Below are 25,178 nucleotides of genomic sequence, written 5' to 3' on the forward strand. Positions count from 1 at the left end.
ATGATCTTCTCTTTCCTAAAGTGAAGTCACTCAGTCGTGTCCAACTCTTTGCCACCCCATGGACTGTAGCCTGTCAGGCTCCTCCATCCATGGGATTTTCCAAGCTAGAATACTGGAGTGGGTTGCCATTTCCTTCTCCAGGAGATCTTCCCAGGTCTCGCTCACACCAGGCAGACTCTACATCTGAGCCACCAGGGGGAATCACTTTAGCCTGTTACTGTTATGTTTTCCATGCTCTTCTATTATCTTGTTTAAGAAGCTTCTCTTTGGCTTTAATCAAGACTTCTGAATTTTGACAATAGCTTTCACATTTGATAATGTTTTAATATAATCATATGACTTTTCTCCTTTAAGCAATTTTAGCACTAAAGCTTTTTGTTTTAGCTCTTACCAATTAACATAAAGATACTTCTTGAGAAGGTAACACTTTAGAGCTGAGCATGGCCATAACCTTCAGCTCACTGACATCACAGAAATCAGTAGGGGCTTGAAGATTCACCTCAGTGGGGGTGGAAGTGAAGGCAGGTAGAGCCCCAAAGACACAAAAGGATTCAGCTGAGAGAAGCCCCAGGGGGCTCTCACCTGCCTGCAGGTTGCAGGCTCCAGTGAAGGCAGAACACTCTCTGCATTTCCCCTTTGACCTTGCTCTTTCCTTTGGCTGCTAAGAATACGCTTCTAAATCCCTTAGTCTTGCTATCCAAATCTCTGCTCTTAGAAAATCCACCCATTCTTTAAGGTTCAAATTATATATCACTTCCTCCCAGTGAGTCTTCCCAGGGACCCTCCCCACCCCCAAACCCCTACTCCTTAAAGTCCCATCATTCTGTGTGCTGAATGTGCATTTTATTTCTCTCTGTGGCCCCAGGGCCTGGCAGAGTGCCCGGCATACAGTGGGTGCTCCAGAATTGCCCAGTGAAGGACTAAAGGAATGAGAGACATCAGCCACCACTCCATCTCCACGGCCCTTCCCGCGCTGCCAGGGTCCTGCAGGGTGGACTCCGGCTCGGCAGAGGGCATCCCAGACCCCTCACCAACCCCGGAAGCCGGGCTGCCTGCCGTGGGAGGACTACACTTCCCAGCGATCCCAGGGAAAAGAGAAAACCCTTTGGCTTTGACAGCCACCACCACAAGTCTTTCCGCCTCCCCGGGCTGCCTGGGAGCTGGGAGCTGGGAGCTGGGAGCTGGGAGCTGGGATTATGGTGGCCTGAACAGCAAACGCAGCCACAGGAGCCTGGAGCCCCTGACCTTTCCCCTGCCGCCACCCCGCCAGAAAAACCAAGGAAGCAGCCTCGGACCTGCCATGCCCGCCCCGCCCAGCCCCCCGGGGGGCCCGAGCCGGCCTCTCCCGGACCACCGCTGAGGCTGGACCACCAGCCAGATGTAGCCGGGCTCCGGAGCCGTCTCCTCCCCTCCTGTCTCTGAGGATCTTTCCTGCCCGATCCCCACCTCCTGGCCCAGGGGCCGACCGAGGGGCCTGCAGGCTCTGGAGCCCTGATGCCTTCCTGCTCACTCTCCTGAGAAGCCACCTCTAGCACCCAGAGTTGGGGGCAGGCCCCAGGGACGGACGTGGGCCAAAGTGAGCCCAGAGTGCCCCAAGGCCAGGGCCCACCATGGCCCAAGCGCTGCCCTGGCTACTTCTGTGGATGGGCTCCGGGGTGCTGCCTGCCCACGGCTCCCAGCCTGGCATCCGGCTGCCCTTGCGAAGCGGGCTGGGGGGTGCCCCCCTGGGGCTGCGGCTGCCCCGGGAGACTGACGAGGAGTCCGAGGAGCCCGGCCAGAGGGGCAGCTTTGTGGAGATGGTGGACAACCTGAGGGGCAAGTCCGGCCAGGGCTACTACGTGGAGATGACCGTGGGCAGCCCCCCACAGACGGTAAGGTCGCCGGGCCAGCCCTACCCTCCCTCCTCATGAGCTGAGGAAGAGAGGCTGGGGGTGCAGCATGCGGGGAGCTCCTGCTAAAACAGGGGCTGCATGGTGCGGGCTGGGGGGATCCCCTCCCAAACATGTCCTCTGGGATCATAGTGGCAGCAGTCAGCCCCAAAGCCCCACTCCCCACTTCCCTTCCCCTCACAGGCTTTGACTGTCCTCCCCTCACTGCTAGTCTTATACACACGCCCCTCAGGAAGGATTTGGGGGCAAGAAAAACACGTGGATGGGGGAGGCCTGACCTGGGGAAGTCCAAACCATAGGGGCTGTGAACAGGTGTCAGCCCACACCATGCCTGAGTCTCCCCACCCCTTTGCTCTGGATCTTGATCGCCCAATCTCAGCATCTAGGGTTCTGACCAAGGGATCCTGGCACGAGTTGGATCAGCCCTTTTCTCCCTCTGTCTGGGTGGCCACAGGGCAGCGAAGCGAGGTTTCTTGTGACCTCCACTCTAGCCAGAAGCCGGGAGCTGAGTGTGGCCTTCCCCAGTCCCTCCTTCCTCCCCACCCCTTTGCAGCCTGCCCTCCAGCCCCTCCCCCACCCGATGCCTCCCTGAGCACTGGCCAGAGGGAACTGAACTGAGCCTGGGGAAAGGACAGATCATAAACTGCATAGAGAAAAGGAGCCAGAGCCCCCGTCTAAGCATGAGACTCTTTCCATGAGCAGATAGATGCTTGGGGGTGGCAGCGATGGAGAAAACACTGCCTGCCAGGTCCCCATGCCCCATGCTTCCTGACAGTCCTCCAAGGAACCTCCTAGGTGGCCATGGAGGGTGCAACCTTTGCGCCTCTGCCCGGGTAGGAGTTGGCTACGAGCAGCCCTCCGCGGGGATGCTGTGGCTGACCTCTGTGAGCATTTGCTTCCTCGGTGGGGGAGCCTGGACACGGGTTGCAGGATGGCTGAGTGTGTGCTGGTGAGTGTCACCTTGAATCTGAGCCTGCACATCTCTGAGGCACCCCCCTCCCCCGGATCTGTGTCTGGGAGGCTTGTCCTTGGGAGGGTCTGTGAAGGTGGGAGTGTGTCTATGGGCAGAGGGAACTGCCATACTGTCCAGGGAACACTCCCTGGACTTCTCAACAGCACTTACGCCAAATCTGGGGGAGAAGCGCACCCCGCTCCCCAGTTACCTGTTGGAAGCGAGCCTTCCGAGGTCCAGGCCACCGAGGCCTATCTCCCACTGCCCCCCACCAGCAGATCCAAGGCTCTGGGCTCCCCCACTTACCCCTCCTCTTGTCTGTGCACTATCAACAGACTTGAGTCAGTGAAAGGACAGCCTGAATCCAGGCCTCTAGCAGCCTGAGCCAACCAGAGGCCAGGTGTTGTGAGGGAGCAGGAAGCTGTGGGACCTGGTTCCTACTCCCGTTTCTGCTACAGATGTGCCATGCAAATTGGGCACAGACCCTGTGACATGGACACAGGACAGGCTGTGGGACCAACAAGAGCTTTGGGGTCAGACAGACCCAGAATGCCAGCTCCACAACCCACAGCCTTTCCTTTTCCCAGCTGTGTGGCCTTGGGAAAATTATATAACCTCTCGGAGCCTCTTGCTGTGTCTTTAAAATTGGTGATATGAGATCTCCTTTGCAAGGTGATAGGATTAATGGAGACTTTGTAGGTGAAAGCACCTAACACAATGCACCTGGACACATACTTCACCTCCAGTAAATGTGAAATCACTTTCTTCTAACTTGCCTGGCCACTTCTACCTCTTCTGTGTTCTGCAAGGAAGCATAAAAACTTGAGTGTTCTGAGCCTCCACATTTTACATGTAGAACATGTAAATGGGGGGCCTATTAACCATACTTCCTTGGACCCTTGAGATAAAGTGTACACCCCCCCAGCCCAGGAACTGACACAGAGCAATTTCCCAATAAGTGTCAGTTCCCTCCCCCTCCTTCCCAGGAGAAGGGGAAAGTGGGCTTAAAGTTCAAAACCAGCCCAAGGAGCCCGTGGCAGATGGGGCAACTCTATGGGTTGTCTTACGGCTCCTAAGCCAACGCCAGCCAGTCTGTGCTCTTCTGTGACTTCAGTTCTCCCTCCAGCAGTCTGGGAGAAGGATGCCCTTTTTCCTGACCCTGGGGTTTTTAAGCACCAAATGAGAATGTGAAAGGCCCAGTGCCCTGAACAAGTACCAGTGAAACTTGGGGTGCACTTTCTGTGTGCCAGGGAATTAACTGCGGGGTTTGGGAGACTGATCCACAAAGAGACAGGAAATATATTTTCTGCCTCAAAGAGCTTTAGTGTGGAAATGAAAATTTAAGTCCCTGGAGGAGGAAATGGCAACCCACTCCAGTATTCTTGCCTGGAGAATCCCATGGACTGCAAAGCCTGGTGGGCTATGGTCCATAGAGTCACAAAAGTCAGACATGACTGAAGCAACTTCGCACCCTGCATCCATACCTAAGTCAGAATCTCAGGTTTGAAAATTACTGATCTGTAATACAGTGAGTGGATGCTGTAGATGTTTTTTGCTTTTGTTTTTTTATTTAAATTTTTTCCATCTATACTCTTTTGAGGGAGGGGTTCTTTTCTTCACTTTATTTATTTACTTTGGCCAAATTATATGGCATGCAGGATGTTAGTTCCCCAACCAGGGATTGAACCCATGCCCACTGCAGTGGAAGAGTGGAGTCCTAACCACTGAACCACCAGGGAAATCCCTATAGATGTCCTGGAGGAGGTAAGAATCAGGCAAGTTCTCACGAAGATGTGCTGTGAGCATTTGTGAGCATGGTCTTGAAGGCTGGATAGGAGGGGCAAGACCATTTCAGTGAAGAAAGTTCCCCCCGAACTGTGTGCTTCACTTGTGTATCCACTTCTTCCCACCATCTCCCCCTGAGACCAAGTGAGGACACAGTGAATGAGAGAACGAGTTATGTGTGTTTGGGTTTATGCATGTTTGTTCAGGAGACAGTGAGAAACCTAGGCCGGACTTTGGTCTGCTAAAGTGAGGGGAAAATTGAATTTGTGCAGCAGAATGACAAAAGAAGCAATCTTTTAGAAAGAGACATCTGAATTTTAGAAAGAATGGGACTGAGGGATGCAGGTAGCGGGAGGCTCTATCACAAAGGTCCAAGTGTGGAGGGCTGCGACAAGGATGGCGTGAGGCTGTAAGCAGGGGAAATGGGAGGGAGACCAGGCTGCAAGGAACGGTGTGAGGCAGATAGACCAGACTTGGTAACACTGGTGTGAGGGTGAGGAAGAAGGTGTCAAAGACGATTTCAAGATTCCCATCTGGGATGAATTAGAAAATGACAAGACCATTTGTGAGAAAGTTGGCAGCAGGGGATGGTTTAGGAGTGCGGATATACAAATATATCTTTGTATTTATGGATACAGTTTATAAAAGTTTTAAAATAAACTCTATATAGATTGTTTTGTTCTTTCCAGTAATTCCTGCATTATATAAAAAGGTCTTAACCATTTGAAGATTCTAGCAGAAGAAATGGGGACTGAAAAATAACTGGCCAGTTGGCTGGTCAATAAACTGGACCCTGTCTCACCCTTGACTTCCCTCTCAGCCTTGCATATGTGCTGTGCCAAGTCGCTTCAGTCGTGTCCAACTCTTTGCAGCCCTATGGACTGTAGCCCGCCAGGCTCCTCTGTCCATGGGATTCTCCAGGCAAGAATACTGGAGTGGGTTGTCATGCCCTCCTCCAGGGGTATCTTCCCGACCAAGGATCAAACCCACATCTTTTATGTCTCTTGCATTGGCAGATGGGTTCTTTACCATTAGTGACACCTGGGAAAGCCCTATTGAGCCTTACTACCTACCTATTTGTGTATCTTGAAGAAGAAGAGAGTTTATTAGAGATCCTGCTTCCATTTTCTCATCTCCCTTACTGTATTTATCAGCATATGTCACTGTTTTTGTGACATAAAAACTTCATAAAACACCAAGCTCTTGAGGACAATGTCCTTTTTAATTGATTATTTTTTTGCAGGGTTTCATTTCTCCTTAGCTAATATCTATGATAGCATCAGGCTCAGAAAAGGCACCTAAAAAGTGTTCAGTGAATGAATAAATAAAATGTAAGACCTCTAAGTAGAACTGTTGATGAGCCATTGTAAGTGCAGGACTGGAGCCCTTGGAGAAAGCATTTTCATTCTCTTCGCTTCAATGAAAGAATGTCATCTCATTGGAAAGGTATGTGTATCACTATCCAAACACAGGCTCATAATTTAACTGTTAGGGTTGAAATCTGGCGGTGGTCAATTTTCAGTTTAACAAATATTTGTTGAGCATCTACCATGTACAAAAGAGAAGGATATGTCAGTCTTACTCCTTGGAGTGCTCATGATTTGGTGTAAGATACAGATATGTAAGCACCTAAATATCACATAAGACCAAGTGCAATTGGTACAGAAAGAAGAACAGTGAGAAGTTAGTTCCCTGGTGGTCCAGTGGTTAAAACTCCGCACTTCCATTGCAGGAGGCGTGGATTTGCTCCCTGGTTGGGAATTCTACATGCTGCAAGGCCAAAAAAGAAAAAAGAAAAAAGAAAAACAGAACAGTGAGTCTTAGAAGTATACAGCAGCTACTTCTGACAGTGTTAGGAAAGGCTTGCTAGAAAAGGTAGCATTTGAATATGGCCTAGAAAGATGAGAGAGCTTTGCTATTTGGAGAGTGGTTGGGGAGAAAAACTTCAAAAAGAGAGACATGAGCTATGCTAAGAAGCTGGAAGTTGTGATAAGGATGCTGTGAGGCTGACTGGGGGTTGGGCTTCATTCTAGAGGCAGCAGAGAGATGGTCTAGTGAATTTTGGTTCCAGGAAAAGTTCCAGGCTGGAGGATAACTTGGATGGTCTAGAGTTTAAGAAGAGGATCTCAATTAGGACACATGGGTCTGAAAGAAGATGTGAAGGAGGAGAGGTCTTCAGAGAGATGGCATCACCTGTCAGGTCAACAGGGTGTTCCCTGCCCCTGGTAGGGGAGAGGAAAGAGAGGTCCACTTCCTTGGAACTTCTCTGACCGTGTTTGTGTCAGGATAGACAACAAAAGGAACAAGTTTTCAAAGCACAATGTGCTTCCCTGGTGGCTTAACAGTAAACAATCTGCTTGTAATGCAGGAAATGTGGGAGACACATTTCAATCCCTGGGTAGGGAAGATCCCTTTGAGGAGAAAGTGGCAACCCACTCCAGTATGCTTGTCTGGAAGATCCCATGAACAGAGGAGCCTGGCAGGCTATAGTTCATGAAGTTGCAAAAGAGTCAGACACGACTGAGCAATTGAGCACGTTTAAAGCACAGTACAGTTTAGCAAAATTCCATGTTTATTATTCTGCTTTCATTACACAGGCAAGGTATTAGCATGTCTCTTTTGGGGAAGAGGAAACTGAGGCTCAGAGAGATTAAATGGTTTGCTCCAAGTTATTCAGATATAGAAGAACAGAGCTGGATTCAAATCCTGATCTTTGGATTCCAAGTCTACACACTTGGCTCTTTCCAGCACTCTATAGTCTGGGACATGTTGGTTGACTTTGAGATGCCAATGGACAATTCTTGTGGATGCAATCAGCTGAGAATGAAAGTCAAAGTGAAAGTGTTAGTCATTCAGTCATTTCTGACTCTTTGTGACCCCATGGACTGTAGCCCACCAGTCTCCTCTGTCCATGGGATTCTCCAGGCAAGAATACTGGAATGAGTTGCCATTCCCTTCTCCAGGGGATCTTCCCGACCCAGGGATCGGACCCAGGTCTCCTGAAATGCAGGCAGATTCTTTACCATCTGAGCCATCGGGGAAGCCCTCAGCTGTGAATGGGGATCTGGATGCCAGGAGAGAAGTTGGGACCAGACAGGAAGATTTGAGAATCACCTGCAGAGGTAGCTATGGAAGTCAAATTAGCAGACTTATTCTTTGAGAGAATGGAGAGAGAACAGAGAAATGATTAGGGGAAGAATATTGGGTACAGAGGTCAAGAGAGCAAAGAAAAGTAATCAGAAAAATAGAAAACTACAAGTGGGACTTCCCTAATGGTCCAGTGACCAAGACTCCATGCTCCCAACGCAGGGGACCCATTTTCGATCACTGTCAGGGAACTAGGTCCCACATGCAGTAATGAAGACTGAAGATCCTGAGTGTTGCAAAGACCAGCATAGCCAAATAAATAAATATTTTAAAAAATAAAGAAAACTATATTCAGGATCTCAAAACCCATGAAGGGACTTCCCTGGTGGTCCAGTGGCTAAGACTCCATGCTCCCAATGCAGGGGGTCAGGGTTCAATCCCTGGTGAAGGAACTAGGTCCCACATGCTGCAACTAAGACCCAGTGCAGACAAATAATTTTTTTTTTTTAATCAAAAAACCATGAAGACATAAAGTGGTTTTCCTGACCCCTCCCTAGAATGATTTTCAAACTGTGATTTGTGGGATTTGGTAACAGGACCTCAAGGAAGAGGGAGAGGTTAGGAGACAGGTAAGCAGGCAGACTCTGTGTCTTCCACCTTTCCACTCACCAGGCGCCCCCTCCCCTGTCCCACCTGCCTCCAAGTCTCCCAGCATAGGTCAGTTTTGTTTTTAAACAGTGGAATTCCAGGTTTGGTTGATTGGCCTGCATATTGAGTTTCAGTAATTAAAAGGTTGAAAAGCTTTGAACTCAAAGAACCACCCTCTAAGTTAGACAACCCTGAAGCCCAACAACCCCAGACAGTGTTGGCCTCAGTACTGGGAAGAGACTTCTAGATTGGGGTTTAGGCTTCAGCTGTACATAAGGCTCTGCTAGGGCTCTCAGGCTGTCCTTTCACCCCTGTCTCCTCCTTCACCTCCCCAGGTCTGGAAGGAAAGAGTTCAGAGCTGGGAGTGGGGGGCACTGAGAAAGACTCTGTCCTCTCACTAAGGTAGGCAGTCAGGAGCCCTTCTTGGGTATCTCTGGTAAAGAGCTAAGCAGAAAACTGTGGTTAAAAATCCAGGAAGAGAAACATCCCCCAGGAAAGCTTCCTCCCTGACAACTAACTTCTCTGTCTGCTGGGAGCCACCTGGCTTGGGGGCCTGGGCAGGGAGGAGTTCTGGAAACAGATCACGTTCCTGGTCCTAGAGTTCCCTGGGCTTCCCCTGGCAGGATGGGCCCAGTGGCTACCCTGTCTGCTGATCACTGTAACCCCACCACGTACAGGCTGGACTTCTCTGTCGGCTTCTCGGGGTTGGTGAACACTACCAATTGTTCGACTCCAGCACCTGTGGAGTTTTCCCCAGATAGCCTAAGGCCTGAACCCTGGCATCTCCTTATGGCTCGAGCAAACAGACCTATGTAGGGACCACAACTGGGCACCATGGGGGAAAGTGGGTATATGCCAGAGATCAGCTTCATTCTCACCTGACAGACTCAGATGAGTACAGCCCCTGCAAGCTGTGGATGGGATGAGGTTAGACAACAGGAAGAACATACCCTCTGACAACAATCAGGCAGCAGTGCTGTGTACCCTCAGAGCAGGGTTTCCTAAGTGGGTTCCGTGGAGACTGAAGGTGCTAAAGAGACACTTAGAGGCAAGGAGAGGATGGAGTTACAGGAAGTAAAACTTCTCTCAAGCACAGCATTTCTGCTTTTTTCTCTTTGATACACTGGAATACTGCATGAGATTGGAAAAAGCTGCTGTTGCTTAAAAAAAATTTGAAAACCATTGTCTTAGATCTGTTGTTTCAGAATAGTAGGCATGTGTGTTTTTTTTGACCATTTACGTCTATCATTGCATTTGAATAGGAAGCACTGATAAATATTAGTTGAGCTGGGTTTGAGCCTGGGGGAAACGGAGCAGCCTGTCTAAAGTGGGAAGGGTACCCCTGATAGGGTTTGGGGTGACCTGGCCTCCTTGGGATTCCTTTGAAAAAAAAGAAAAAACAGCCCAGGACCAAGGAGTCTGCTTGCTCCCAGGTATCGATTGCCAGCTTCAGCCTGGAAAGCGAAGTGGAAGCAGAGGATGTCTGGAAAAGGAGTCCGTTTCTATCGGGTCAGCTGACTTCATCAAGGTGGGAGGCGCCTGGATGGGACAAAACTGCTGGACTCAGTTTGAGGCAGGAGCTGTGTGCTGTGCTGGCCCTCTGCCATGCCCAGCTGCTGACTTGCTCCTTGTGTCCTTCCTTGCCTCTCTCTCTCAGCCGTGGGCAAACTCAGGTCTGGGGATATCCACTTAGGGAAGCAGGCGAGGCTGACTCAGAAGCCTCTGGGACCAGCCAGTTCTGAAGTCACTCCAATTGCTCTAAGAACCTGGGTGTCTACTCTGTCAGTTTCAGTGGTGGGCATCCACTGTCATCATCACCATACACCGTTCCGACTGGAAATCCCCCCTAAAAGGACCCTAGGGCTGAGAACTAAGAGCGAGAATCTACAGTTACAGAAACCTGCGGCAAATGAGGCAATTATGGTTACAATTACAGTTTAAGAAAAATCGTTACGGAGCACCTACGGAGGGCTAGGTAAGAACTAGATAATAAGCTCAGAAATGGGCTCCCTGCCCTTGTGGAGCTTGCCATGTGTGGGACACACAGACACTGAATAATGGTTTCAAGTTGGATGAGGGGGTAGACGAAGCGGCACAAGTGTTCTTGAGGACCTGTGAGAGTCCAGGCTGGGCTGGGGCGTCAGGGCAAGACCTTTGAGGAAAAGGAAGTTTAAATGGTGACTTGGAAGTTGTGCAGAAGTTTGACAAAACAGGGAGAGAACATTTCAGGCAAAGGGAAGAGCCTATGCACAGGTGACAGATGGTGTGCTACTGTGAAACTTGAGAAATATGATGAGAGAGGGGGAAAGAGACAAGAGATGGTATTTGGAGTTGACCTATGAGTGGTTAGGTGCCCCCAAAGTCAAGGATCTCAGGATTTAATTCAGGAAGTTTTTTATCAGTTATCTGATACAATGTAACAAAGTAAAACAAGTCATCGGCTCTCAGGATTCTGTGGGTTGGTTGTGGTTCTCCAGAAGGGCTTACCTGGGCTCATCAAGTGGCTGGTGGGTCAGTTGGGGGTCAGATGAAGCTGGGCCAGCTGGACCTCTTTCTCCATGAAGTCTTTCAACTTCAAGGAGGCAAGACAGAGCCTCCTCACACACAATTTCAGGGCCACACCCCAGGAGGCCAGTGCCCTCCCCACCCAGTGCACACACACTATACCTCCACTTTCCTCCTTTGTTTATGTCCCACTGGTCAAATCAAGTAATGTGGCCAAGTCTGGCATCAAAGTTACAGGGGATCACACAAGGGCATAGACACAGCGGGTGTGATTCACTAGTGAAACAATCTGCCTTTCCTTTCCAAATGAGAGAGACAGGAATGTCAAGGAGACGAAAGAGCAGACTTTCACGGATGGGCAGAACCAAACTACCCAAGCTTTGTGGCCTGTGTGTGTGGTCAGTCGCTTCAGTCATGTCTGACTGTGCAACGCTATGGACTGTAGCCCGCCAGACTCCTCTGTCCATGGGATTCTCCAAACAAGAGTCTCCACAGAAGAATACTGGAGTGGATTGCCATGCCCTCCTCCAGGGGAACTTCCTGTTGCAGGGATCGAACCCATGTCCCTTATGTCTCCTGCATTGGCAGGTGGGCTCTTCACCACGTAGTGCCACCTGGGAAGGCTCGTGTGCAACAGGGGTCAAATCCTTACTTACCCTTGATCTCAGTTTTCTCCTCTGTGAAATGGAAGAAAGGTTCCTACATCTCAACCAAGAAGCTTGTGATATGAGAATATAAGGGCTCTTCCCCATAAACTCTGAGGCCGACACAGAAGGAAACAGACTTTCCTTTGGCAGAAAGAATCAGAGTTACAGCCCCCTCCCAGAGGTACGCAAAAGTGGTAAGACCCTAACATAGGCTGCCAAGAAAAGTTGTTTGTTTGGCCAAAACAATAACTCTTAATAACTGGAGAACTCTCAGAATGAGAGCAAGCTCCCATCTCTCCAGGCAAATAGACACATGACTCCTGAAGGTTCTTTCCATCCAGAAGAATGGAAGCAACTCCCATCTGCTAGTGAGAGCAGGGGCCAAGACAGGTGGGATTTGGGGGACAAGGAGTTTACCCTGAACTCACCGGCTGCATGCCTGTCTCATCATCCAAGGCCTACTGCTGCAAACCCCTCTTGGGGAGCCTTGCCAGGAGAGCAGAATGGGCAGGCGTGCTGGTCCCTGTGGGGCTTGTTAGCACTTCCCTGGGAAGCCAGCAGCCCTCAAAGGCCCCCAGGGGCATGCTTGTTTGTTAAGTGATTGGCACTGACCTAGTCCTGACCCCACGCTGCAGCCCTCTGGGCATCTCAAGGCCAGAGCTACAGAGACTTCTGAGCTGACCTGGCCCCAAGGGATGAGAAAGACATAAGATGATTCAAGGACTCCAGGCTGCTGGTCAAGCCAGTGGACCTGGTGAGAGGCAGGCAGGTCTGAGCTAGAGCCACATCTATAATCTAAAAACACCCACAGTTCGGGGGCCACTGAGAGATCCCTCCCTCATCCTGAAAATAGGGTAGATTAGCTCTTTCCCTTTTTTCCTCTAACCATTCATTAATTCAAGGAATACTTATGAGAATTCCCCTGGTGGTTCAGTAGCTGACTCTGCACTCCCAATGCAGGGGACCTGGGTTTGATCCTTGGTCAGGGAACTAGATCCTGCATGCCACAACTAAGACCCAGCACAGCCAATAAATAAATAAGATATACTTATTGCCAGGCACTGTGATATCCACTGGGGACACAATGGACTTTTTTTTTTTTTAATTAGATTTACAAGGAAAGGTGAGATTCAGTGGCAAGTCCTATGGAAGCATTTTAACAAGAGAATGTGACCTGGTTTTTCTCTCCAAGGAAGTCCCTTCTGAACTCAGACTGAAGGATGATGAGTAGACAGAACCACAAGTGGAAAGGAGGATGGTCTACGTAGAGTGAATGACCCATGCAACCGTATTTGGGGAGGGACCATGGCTGATTGGAGGACCTGAAATGAGGCCAGTGTGGCTGGTGGGCAGAGGACTTGGGGAAGTATGGGTCAAGCTAGGCTGGCTACAAGTAGGCAGGGTTGGACCATGAAGGGCTCTATATGAAACATTAAAGCTTTAAATCTTTATTATGATAGCAAAAGGAAAACATGGGGGGTGGGGTGACTTGGTCACATCTACACTCTGGAAAGAACATCTAGCCACAGTACAGAAACAAGTTGGCGAGATCAAGGGTGGATGTACCAAGACCAGTTGAGAAGCTATTGTGATATTCTAGGATGAGATGATGAGAGCTCTGCCAGGGGTGGCAAAAGAGTTGGCAGAGAATACTTTCAGAGGCCTTTACGCTTAACTGGACAGGACTCGTTGATGCCTTGGATAGAGATGTGAAGAGGAAGGTGTTAGGATATCTCTGAAGTTACTGACTTACGGAACAGATGGATGGTGACTGACAGAGGAAACTTTGGAGAAAAGACAGATGGGCAGGACCAGGTAAGGTCAACCCTGGCCATGCTAAATTTGAGGTGTCTTTGAGGCAGTTCAACAAAGAGGAAGAACCTAGAGCTGTAAGTTCAGGAGTCAGAGGGATATAGGTGGTAATTGCAGCTGCTGCCATGGGTGAGATGGCCTGGGGACAGAGCAGAGTGGGAGAGGAAGCGGACCAAGCCCAAGCCTTGAAGTGAGCCTGCAGAGTAGACAGAAGAGCCATCAGAGAGGTGGGAGGAAAGTACACAACAGGGTGACAGGGATGAGTGTTTCCAGCGGGGAGGGGTCCTTCCCTGGTGGTCCAGTGGCTAAGACTCCAAGCTCCCATTGCAGGGGGCCCAGGTTCGATCCCCAGTTGGGGAACTAGATCCCACATGCCACAACCAAGACTGGCACAGTCAAATAAAAAATAACTATTAAGGAGGGAGGGGTCAGCAGCATTGAATGTTCTGGAGAAGTCAAGTGAGATGACGATTGATTTGAAAAGTCTTTTGTATTTGGTGACGTGAAATCCTTGGTAACCGTAGTAAGGGCTGTGCTAGAGCGGAGGAAGGGATAGAGGCGAGACTCAGTTTGAGGATGGGTTGCGGAATGAGTAGGAGGTGGAGAAATGAAGACAGCTTGTCCGATAACTTTGGTTGTGAAGGGAGAGGAGAGAGAAGAGTGACTGGAGGCGGGTGTGAGAGTAGTTTTTTTTTTTTTTAATGAAGGGACAAGCATTTATAAATGCCAATAGGAAGAATCCAAGATTTGGGGGTGAGGGTGGGGTGGCATGAGAGTTGAATCCTCCTGAGCTAGGAGGAGGGTCCGCTGAGAGGTAGGACACCGCACAGCAAGGACAAGTGGGAATGATAGTCGTGGGGGATGGGGGGTCCATCCGGAGGCCCCCATTTGGTGAAATAAAAGGGGAGGGCATCAGCTAAGATCTGCCTGCATGTAAACCCTCCCCTTTCAGGCTGCCCAGGGGACTCATGATAGAGATGTGGGAAGGACCGAACCAAAATCACTTCTCTCAGAAGCAGGATCACAGTGCAAAGGGCAAACTGGCAGAAGGATATTTGCTCGGGAGGAAATGGCAACTGTTTATTTTGGTTTCCCCTTTTTTTGTGGAGGGTGCAGATGGGGAGGCAGAGAGAGCAGCGGGAGCCTGAATTCCTGGTGTGGGGGGTTGTTAGAGGGATGGGGAAGTAGTGGAGGGGGTCTTGCCTCCCTGGGCAGAGCAGGGAGACCTTCCTCAGGTGAGGCGAAAGGCTGGGACTGGAAGGGCACCAGGAGAGACAGGGGTGGGGTTGGGGACGGCTCCAGGCTAGAAAAGGAGGGACCAGCAGAGAGGGCTCTTCTCCCTACAGGAGAGAGAGGAGGAGTGGGGAGGCCTGAAGCCCCCAGATAAGGCTGCCATTCCAGGGTCAAGGGTGGTCAGATTCCCTAGGGCCAGCCAGGATCCCATACTCCACCCCAACCCCCCACCCAGCCACGGGCACCAGCGTGTGGAGGAGACCCTCCTTCTTTGGGGTCCAGTGGTAACAGGGGTCCCTGTAAACCTGAGGCCAGCCCCTGGGGTGGGGGAGGGCGTCCTGAGGAGTGGGGGGTGAAGCAGCCTTTTGAATCATTAACCTGGTTGACTGAAATCTGAACTGCTGTGCCTCCCGCTTTATTGATTCTCTGAAAGCGCAGCATCTGGGGCTGGTGGCTGCTAAGAGACCAGGGAGAGGGGCAAGGGGAGAGGTAGGGGCTGGGGAGAAAGGGGAGCCGGGCCAGGAGTGGGGGCTGGGGATGGGGGAGGAGGTGGGGTCCGAGGGCTGGGCAAGTGGGTGCTGGGGGAGGTGTAGTCAGCAGAGCCCCAGAGGACCACTGAGAGCAGGAAGGAGCCAAAGAACCGGATGGTGGGGGGAAACACAGTGACCTGCCCAGGGTGACAAGGTTAGAGCCTGCACCACAGCCAAGGTCAGCTGACTTCACTGCACTGAGGAGAAGCGATACAGAAATGGAGGGCCCCAAGGTCAGGGGAGAAGCTGAGGTGAAGGACACGGTAAGTCGGCAAGAGAGGATTCACTTGACAGATCACTGTGCTCCTGAGGACCGGGGCCTTTCCTTTTGCCTGTGAGGATGGAGGAGGCATCAAAAAATGGCTGACCGCCTGAGGAGGGGTCGGGCCACCTCAGGAGGAAGAAGGACGAGGTACAACAGGTGAAGAGGAGCCGCAGAGTGAGCAATGGCAGGACGACAGATGTCTGTCTTCGCTGAGCCAACACCAGGGCTTCACACGGGGCTCCTGGCTCCCCACTACCTCTGACAGTGGGACTCCTACATCTGGGTCACCTCTGAGACAGAGGGGAGCCCTTTGTGAGGAGCTCCATTCTGGCAGGCAGGGTCAGAAACATGTGGTCTCCCTGTGCCATCCTGGTACCCACAGCGCCCCTGGCCAGTGCCAGCTCCGAGAATAGCTGGTCTCTAAGCCAGGAGGGGGATGAGCCAGGCTGCCTGCTGGTGACATGTCCCCTAGAACCAGAGGTGAGGGGAAGGGGTGAGCTCTGCAGACAGGCTGGGCCAGAACCCAGGGTGAGGAAGGGCATCTGATGGCAGAAACAGGAATGGAAACATGCACGCGCCAACGCCATGGCTCTGATGACACAGAAAATATTCCAGTTCTGCAGAGAAGACAGCAGCAGACACAGGCTTCTGAGGCCGTGCGGAGGCTGTCACAGGATGCCTCTGTGTCTGTGGTCCTGGTACTAACAGGGCCCAGTCTGTACAGTCCTGCATCTGGGAGCTTCACCCTGGACACTCCAAAGGGAGACCACGTGGCCGGGGTGGGAGGCGGGTACAGGATAGAGCAACGAAGGGAGTGAGTCCAGGCCTCCTGTCCTAACATCTTTCTTTCCCTTTTCTCTGACAGCTCAACATCCTGGTGGACACAGGCAGCAGTAACTTTGCAGTAGGGGCCGCCCCTCACCCTTTCCTGCACCGCTACTACCAGAGGCAGCTGTGAGTACCAGGGAGAGCAAGCGGGGCGGGCCCTTTCCCAAAGACCCGGGGCCAAGGACCGTCTGGGCAGGGAGGAGCTGCAGGGAGAAGGACCAGCTCCCCAGACAGTGACCCAGTGACAGGAGGAAGAAAGGCTAGGTGGAAGGGGAAGTTAAGGGACGGCCAGGACATGCTTCAGTTCTGAGACAGGGCAACTTCCTGGGGGAGGGAGGGAGGAGAGCAGCCCCAAAACTCACAGTACAATCTCGGGGTCCCCTGTCTCTCTGCCTTAACCGCAAGGTGCAGGGGCTCCATCCCACAGACCTCAGTGGCTCTCGTTTTCTGACACCCATCTAAGTCGAGGCTGAGCACGCTGCAGCGACAGCTCCCTTTACTGTGTCCTCACCTGACAGTGCAAGGAAGCGAAGGACAGGCCTTCCACAATCCCACTGCCTGACCTGGTCATCAGGGACTGAAAGCTAAATGCTTCCCTGTGCATCCCCGGAGTTGCAGCTGGACTTGACTGTGTGGGAGTGACAGTAGAAGTGGGCTTTTAAGGTATGAGGGGCAGTGAAGGGTGATCTGGGAGCCCCTTTAACAGAAGAGCAGGAAGAGGTGTATCTGTGTGTGAAAACGTGTGAGTGGAGGCTGACATCCCATCCCTGGACTTGTAGGCAGATGCCAATGCCACCTTCTCAGGCCCCTCCCCTTTAACTTTCCAACCTCAAGAAAGCAGTCAGGGAAGGGGGCGTGGTCAGGAGGAGGGAAAGAGCATTCATTCCCTATCTGTGTCCCCTCACTGCCCCATCACTCACACACCAGCCCTGGTTGGTGTGATCCCACACAGGCGGGGAGACACATGGTGATGAGCATGTTTCCTACAAGGGCTGTGCCTTGCCTACCCACCCTGCTGAGGTGCCTGTGCAAACCCTGTCCTTGGACCAACTTGCTGAAGAGACTTCACACTCACCCTGCCTGGTACTTTCTCTACCACTCAGATGGTACCACCAGGTCCTAAGGCAGCAAGAATCAACGGCGCCTTTTCTTTAGGAGCGAGATAAGGTCGGGGGGTGAGAGGTGGGAGATGCTTGCTAGCTGTCCCTTCAGCAGCAGCAGGCACAATACACAAAGCCTAGGCTTGTTCTGGCAGGGCCTGAGCTCCAGATCTAGAAATATGAGCTGTGGACACAGGACAGCAAGCCCAAGCAAGGTCACTTGACATTCTGTTCTGAGTGAATCATCTACGGATGCTCCGTGGAGCAGAATGACAGCAGGGTGGAGATACCTGGGATGAAATTAGGCACCAGGGAGTAGGGAGGATGCCAGATCCCTGTACTGGTTGTGGTTATGCACCCACAGATCTCTGCCTCCTTTGCACAGGTCCAGCACGTATCGGGACCTCCGGAAGGGCGTGTATGTGCCCTACACCCAGGGCAAGTGGGAGGGGGAGCTGGGCACCGACCTGGTGAGCATCCCCCACGGCCCCAATGTCACTGTGCGTGCCAACATTGCTGCCATCACGGAATCAGACAAGTTCTTCATCAATGGCTCCAACTGGGAGGGCATCCTGGGGCTAGCCTACGCGGAGATCGCCCGGGTGAGAGGAACAAGGCACTCTGTCTGCACGCTGCACAGGGGTGCAGTTGGAGGAGAGGAGGGGTGGGAGGGAACTGAACAAGGGAGGGAAACAAATCAGCTTAAAGAATTGCTTGACAAGTGGACAGGGTGGCAGTCTGAATTTCATCCATACAGGGGGCTGAACTATGCTGACAGGTAGAGGAACAGGCTGTTTTTTCTACTGACTCTCAGATCTTTAAGAATAAGAGGCCCCCATAACTCAGACAGGTTAAGCCGATGGGAATCAACAATCCTGTAGATCTTTTCTGTGTGCACTGCCAGTGTGTCTTGCTGCCCGTCTCACCACCAAATCTCAGTACCTTAAGATGGTCTTTCCCCAGGAACATCCTCCCAAGTTTTGCTTTTGCCCCCCCGCCCTGTTCCTCTTTCCACTGGGGCCCTCTGAGCCAGGACTCACTCCTTGTCTCTTTCTGCCACAGCCCGATGACTCCCTGGAGCCGTTCTTTGACTCCCTGGTGAAGCAGACCCACGTGCCCAATCTCTTCTCCCTGCAGCTCTGCGGCGCTGGCTTCCCCCTCAACCAGTCGGAAGCGCTGGCCTCAGTTGGAGGGAGTATGGTGAGTAGGTCCTAGGAGAGAGGAGCCCCCCTGCTTCCCACCCTCTGAGGCTCCACCACAGTCTTGGGCTCCACTACTGAGAATCAAGAGAAACCTCTGTCTAGTCCCCACCTCCACTTTTCTTCTTCTGCCCTTGTCTTCTCTGCATTATTCCAGAAAGGATTTGAGGCACCTATGGTAAACTGGGAAAGGAGGAAAGAGGATTAGGAAAATTTCAAAGGAAGTGGAAATAAGGCCTCTCAAATCAAGATGATTCAGTCTGATGATCAGAAGGCAGAGATGTAAGGAGTTTAAAAGTCTATTTATTAATTAATTAGGACAACTGGTGAATGGTTCTCTATCTCCAACAAGCAGAGAAAATAAAACTTGTAATAGAAGCAAGTTATCATTCACTCCACATTTATTGTGCCAGTTTAGGTTTAAATAACTTTATATCAAGGGTTGTGTGATTCTGAAACAAGTAATTAAAAATCCTGGAAAGCCTCCTCCCCTGAACACATCCTTGATACACTGAAGGAAGTATTGATCGCTTTAGGACGGGGTCTGATTAGATGCAGGAAAATGAGAAAGCGGATGTGCAGAGGGCTTTGCCCCGCTGCTCCCCCCAACCCCGAAATGGCCGCTCCTACTGCAGGCACTCTGGGTGACTTGCTGTCCTTCTGTGTCGCCTCACGGGTACTGCCTTTTTTTCCCCTAGATCATTGGGGGTATCGACCACTCACTGTACACGGGCAGCCTCTGGTACACTCCCATCAGGCGGGAGTGGTATTATGAGGTGATCATTGTCCGGGTGGAGATCAATGGACAGGATCTGAAAATGGACTGCAAGGAGGTAACAAAACCCAGGGGGAAGCAGGGAGAGGCAAGGGGGAGGAACAGAGCCTGAGGCCGGACCCTGAGTTATGAGGCTGGGAGGGTGCCGCAGAGGGGCAGGACCTGCAGGAGGGCTGGGGGCTGAGCGCGGGACTGCCAGGAGCCTAATGGTCACAGCAGGGCCAGAGGTCTGGGGCTAGGCACTGGCAGTGTACTTCCCCAGGGCCCACGTGGGTTAATGTCTGGTAAGGAAAAAGCACGTCTTGCTCTGTGGCCCTGGGCAAGTCGTCCAAGAGGCAAAGTGACAGGATGCAGTAGAAGGTTCTGGCTTCAGAGTCAGAGAGCCTTGGTTTCTAGCTCTGTTCTAGCTACATGCCCTCAGGCAAGTTACTATTCTGTGTTTCAGTTTCCTTATCTGCAAAATGGAAGTAAAAACAGCTTTTCCAAAGATTGTGGTGAAAACAGAGAAAATGAATAAAGTGTTTATCCCAGTGTTTCACACAGGGCAGGACTCAGCAGTTGAACTATTTGGGCATTCCTTACCTAGATTCTTAATGTACGTTAAGTTAGAACAGATACAAATGTATTATGAAAAGTTAAAAGTATTATACAAGATGTTTTTTTTATTTTCAAGATTTGGAGAATGTCTACCCATCCAAGAAAATACAAGTTAACGTTTACTGACTGCTTCCTATGTGCTGGGCACAATTCTCAGCACTTCAAATATATTAATTTATTTAATGCTTATAACTCTTTGAGGTAGGTACTATTATTCTCCTCATGTTACAGATGAGGAAACTGAGGCACATATGTTCAGTAACTTGCCCAAAGAGATCCACCAAAGAAGTGGCAAAGCCAGGATGCCAACTCAGGAAGGACCCCCAGCAGTCAGACTCACCCCTCCGATTCTGGCCAACGCCTGGCATCACAAACCCTTTTGATGTGCTAACCTCTCTTCTCCCTCTCAGTACAACTATGACAAGAGCATCGTTGACAGTGGCACCACCAACCTTCGTTTACCCAAGAAAGTGTTCGAAGCTGCTGTCAAATCCATCAAGGCAGCCTCCTCGGTCAGTGGGACTAAGGACAGGGACACAAGAGATGACAGTGTCACGGGAAGTCACGAGGGGCACAGTCCTCCACAAGAGCCAAGATGCCTATGCTCAGACCCCTCTACTTAGATCACTTAAAAGGGGTTCTCTGCTATGGGCCTCAGTCTGTTGGCACACAGTCTCTCTGGTCAGTTTTAGCCTTCACTCTTGCTCTCTTCCTCTAGTCCTTGGGTTTTGGCTTAGCGTCCCTTGGTTTAGATATTTCACAGAAAAGCACGTACAGGGCCCAGTAAGTGTGATCTGAAAATAGGAGGGGCGAAGTGGTCTCATTGTTATCCTTTCTTGCCAACACAGACGGAGAAGTTCCCAGATGGTTTCTGGCTAGGGGAGCAGCTGGTGTGCTGGCAAGCAGGCACCACCCCGTGGAACATTTTCCCAGTCATCTCACTCTACCTAATGGGTGAGGTCACCAACCAGTCCTTCCGCATCACCATCCTTCCACAGGTATGTCCCTAGCCTCAATCAGTGGGATCCCAGGACAAGAACAAAGTATATACTAAGAGATGGTGAGCAGGCCTGGCTTCCTGGAACTTGGAAGACAAAACAGATGAGGGCCCAGTGGGAAAGGGCTCTGGGGGAAACCAAACCGGTGGAGCTCAGGGCTGGCAAAGGAAAACGCAGCCTAAGGGCATCGACACCAAGGAGGCAGAGATGGGGTGGGAGAGAGTAAAATACGAACTCTTACTCTGTGACTGCTTATCCTTAGCAATACCTGCGGCCAGTGGAAGACGTGGCTACCTCCCAAGACGACTGTTACAAGTTCGCCATTTCACAGTCATCCACTGGCACTGTCATGGGAGCGGTCATCATGGAGGGCTTCTACGTTGTCTTTGATCGGGCCCGGAAACGAATTGGCTTTGCTGTCAGTGCTTGCCATGGTGAGAGCACCAGGGAGGAGGGTGTGGGGTCAGTCTATTCTCCCTGTCCAGCGGTGAGGGCACCAGACCCCTGTCAGTCTGGGAGGGAGGGACCTCAAGCCAGAGTCCACACATTGTGTAAAAGCTAGTGTCAGTGCTTGCGCTTTCCTTGTGGTCGCTTGGCATGGTGACCCCTGCCTGGACTGGCAACCTCTGCTGGAGACTCGGAGCAGTCACACTTGCTTCGGCACCCCAGAAAGCTCTAGATCCATAGGCAGCAGGCTGGGCCATCGGTGACCCTGTCAGCTGCCATATGCCAGAGCTGAACACGACTAGCATGGGCTTGCCACTGAATTTCAGCAGGAGCACAAGTTTACTAGGTATACATGAGGCTGGCCTTTTGGCCAACTTAGAATGACTGGATTTGAGGTATCATTCCTACTGGACAGGTAGACAGGAAAGGGTTGCTGCCCCCAGTGACCTGGAGTGGGGAGAGCCGGGCCTCCACTAGCAATGGCTGTCTGTCCTGCACCTAAGCATCACCCAGAAGGGAGATTCTACAGCCTCCTCAAGGGCTGGTTTCAAGGCCTGTCCCAGGAAGCTAGTTTTGCTGTGTAATCCTAGCTGCTCTGTGACTCACATATGCCCTTTCCCCAGTGCATGATGAGTTCAGGACAGCGGCGGTGGAAGGCCCTTTCGTCACCCCCGACATGGAAGACTGTGGCTACAACATCCCACAGACAGATGAGTCGACCCTCATGACCATAGCCTACGTAATGGCCGCCATCTGTGCTCTCTTCATGCTGCCCCTCTGCCTGATGGTGTGCCAGTGGCGCTGCCTCCGCTGCCTGCGCCATCAGCATGACGACTTTGCTGATGACATCTCCCTGCTGAAGTGAGGAGGTCTGCAGGAAGGAGAGAGAGATATCCCCAAACCACATCTGGTGGTTCACTTTCGTCACAAGGAGGAGACACGGACGGTACCTGTGGCCAGTGCACCTCAAGAGCCTCACCCACCCACAAATGCCTCTGTCTTGACAGAGAAGAAGGAAACGCTGGCAAGGTGGGTTGCAGGGACTGCACCTGTAGGAACCAGGACAGGGAAGAAAGAAGTACTCTGCCAGCGGGAATCCTCTTGGTCACCTCAAACTTGAGTTGGGAAATCCTGCTGCTTGAAACTTCAGCCCTGAACCTTTGACCACCATCCCTTTATAGAGTCTCCAACCCAAAGTATTCTCCTTTTCTTACTTCTGGAAGTAAGGTGACCCCCCCACAAGTGTCTCTGCAGTACCCTGGCAGAGCAAGGGCCAATATTGTTTCCCTGCTGGCCAGTCAGTGGGAGTGGATGGATGCACAGTTTGCTATTTGCTTTAGAGATAGGGACTGTATAGACAAACCTAACCTTGGTGCAAAGACTGCCTCTTGAATTAAAAAATAATTAAAAAACAATTTGTACAAATAATTTGTACAAATGGGGGTGGCTGGATGAGGAGAAAGAGAGGGAGTGCAAAGACAGGGAACAGCTGGGATCAATGCTAGGCAAGGTTAGAAAGTGACTGCTTGCCAGGCCGTTTTAGACAGCATCTCCAAGATAAAACCCGTCTTCTAAGATGGGTGTTGCTTCCCAGTGTCTTCTGTTCTGTGGTTGCAGCCTGACCAAAAGTGCGATGAGAAAAAGGGCTTCTCAAGCCAAAAAACTCTTTTTAGCTCTCTTAAAGGAAAAGTGCCCACTAAAAAGTTCCATCTGACAAATGAGTTTCTACCTTATTAATTCCTTGTCCCTACCTGAACCCTCTAGTCTACATGTGATAGGTGGCACTGAAAAATCCTCAACCCCAGGAGCCCCAGATGCCCTGCGGGGAATCAGCTAGAAGAGAGCAAATACAATAGGGCTGCACTTTGTCTTCCTGGCTGGCTGCCTGTTCACCCCCCAAGCCCCATTCCTCCAGAGCTTCGCAGCTGAGGTGCTAAGAGCAGATAGGAGTTCTCTCCTCTCTAATCCTTGAAAGCAGAATCCTGGAGATTCATTCAACAGGTACAGAGTTGATGCTCTGTACCCTTGCCTGGATTTCTTTCTGTTCAGCTGTTAAGTGGTAATAAGATCTTGACATAATCAGAGCAGCTTCACTGCCTTCTCACCCTCTCAAGGGCGCCCTCATTTATTTGGCTAAAGCATCCCACAGTGGCACGAGTATTATGCCAAGAGTATCAGGAACGCAGGGCTTTCTGGCTCCAGCAGCATCACCTTCAGGATCAAGGCTGCGTGGAAAAAGGATGGCAGCCCCCAGGCTTTCTGATTCCCTTCACCACAAGAGTCCCTTGATGGAGGCCATCCTTTGCCCCATCCTGCTCTCTCCTTCCCACTCCTCACACGACTTGGGCACCCAGGCTGGTTCTTGGGCTAGGCAGTGGGGACCAAGTTCATTTCCTCCCTATCAGTTCTAAGCCAGTCGACTAGACCAGTGTTAGTGGGAAGAGCTGATTTCTCTGACTGTTCCACTGGATCCTATTCCTATCCGGTCAACACTGCTTCCAGGTATGGAACCTGCAGAGAGTGGAAATACCTGCAGAAGAGGCAGAGGGAAACACAAGGAGGGCCTCGGGAGATCCTGGCCACAGTCAGCTGCCCACAAGCCATAAACCAATAAAACAAGAATACTGAGTCACAGTTTTTATCCGAGTCCTCTTCATTCCCACTGCACTTGATGCTGCTCTGACTGGCTGGGAACACCCCATGACCACAGAGACTGACAGGAAGATTGGAGACTGTCCACTTCCGGTTCTGAACTTACTGTGTAAATAAACTTCCAGAATTGCTTCTATGAAATGAAAATGCCACGTTCTGCTTTATAATTTTTGACCCATGTTGGGGAAAACTGGCTTTCCCCAGCTCTTTCCAGGGCATAAACCTCAACCCCTTCATTAGTAAGACTCATTGTCTGATTTTTTTTCTTTTAAAAGAGAAAACTTGTACTTATTTTTCTTTTCACAGTTTCTTCCTTTCTTACCCTGAAACCATGAACTCTGAAGTGTAAAAAAAATCTTGACCACAGCTTCTTGCTTGTAAAAATATGTATGATATATTTCTATTTTTAAATCTATGCCAGAAAAATGACTGTGCCATCTCCACTCACTCCATCAGGGGCCTTCCCCATGGGTCTGCGTGGCTTGTACCAATGCAGGCCAGGGAACAGAGGGAAAAGGGAGAACAACGGTGGCCAAAACCTAAGTGTTGTTTTTGGATGGATCCTGAACAAGAAAGAGCAGAGAGTGAAGGGGCCCGGCTCCATGCACACCTTCCACCACACTGTCCCCCTGTGGCGCTGGCTTTCCAGGGGCTTTCACTAGGAAGCAGTTAAGCCCCCAACCCCCTCCTTTTTTCTCTTTACTCCTTTGGTGTCAAGGATTTGTGGAAAAGAAACAATATTCTTTATACCCATTTCTAATTTCTAAATTTTCATGGGATATTGAAAAATACAGCAAGTGGCCCAAAGGCTGCTGCAAAGTTGAGGGGAGATAAAATCTGGAGATTACAAGATAAAAAATGAATCCCTCCCCCAAGTGAAAAAAACAAAGGAACTGGTCTTCCACATTGCCACCTTCCCAGTTCATGATAGCTACCAAACGGGAGACATTAATATGTCATTAACCAAAGAAAGTGGGTCATCTGACCTCTACAGTGGGGAGTGTTCGGGTCATTTCAATCACCCTACAAGATGCCAAGGAGATCCCGGGAAATCCAGCTCCTTATATTCATGCCAGTCAGTAGACCTGGGCAAGTGAGACGAGAGGAGAAAGAATATGTTCATGACCTGACAGGCCAGGGTGAAAGACAAAGTAGGAAGAGTCACATAAACACAGAGGAGAAAACTATTTGCTCTGACAGGAAAAGTCTTTGCTACCCTCATAAGTACT

At 50.9% G+C, this 25,178-nt stretch overlaps 1 protein-coding gene across 3 annotated transcripts; it reads left to right on the top strand.

The window, feature by feature from the left end:
• Window positions 1-1,092: 1,092 nt before the first annotated feature.
• Window positions 1,093-24,192, top strand: BACE1 (beta-secretase 1). Of its 3 annotated transcripts, none has more exons than XM_070473540.1 (9): window positions 1,093-1,871; window positions 16,219-16,307; window positions 17,646-17,883; window positions 18,344-18,481; window positions 19,179-19,313; window positions 20,263-20,364; window positions 20,701-20,850; window positions 21,113-21,284; window positions 21,921-24,192. In XM_070473540.1, the coding sequence occupies exons 1-9, from the start codon at window positions 1,611-1,613 to the stop codon at window positions 22,160-22,162; spliced, it is 1,527 nt and encodes a 508-aa protein (XP_070329641.1). In that variant the 5' UTR covers window positions 1,093-1,610; the 3' UTR covers window positions 22,163-24,192. The 3 variants fall into 3 exon arrangements, with proteins under 3 accessions (XP_070329641.1, XP_020742392.1, XP_070329642.1); XM_020886733.2 differs by having other exon boundaries at window positions 1,095-1,871; window positions 17,667-17,883; XM_070473541.1 differs by lacking the exon at window positions 1,093-1,871 and adding an exon at window positions 15,892-16,051.
• The last annotated feature ends 986 nt before the right edge of the window (window positions 24,193-25,178 follow it).

Source organism: Odocoileus virginianus, chromosome 10 (genome assembly GCF_023699985.2).
Source record: "Odocoileus virginianus isolate 20LAN1187 ecotype Illinois chromosome 10, Ovbor_1.2, whole genome shotgun sequence".
In the NCBI taxonomy this organism is placed as follows: domain Eukaryota; kingdom Metazoa; phylum Chordata; class Mammalia; order Artiodactyla; family Cervidae; genus Odocoileus; species Odocoileus virginianus.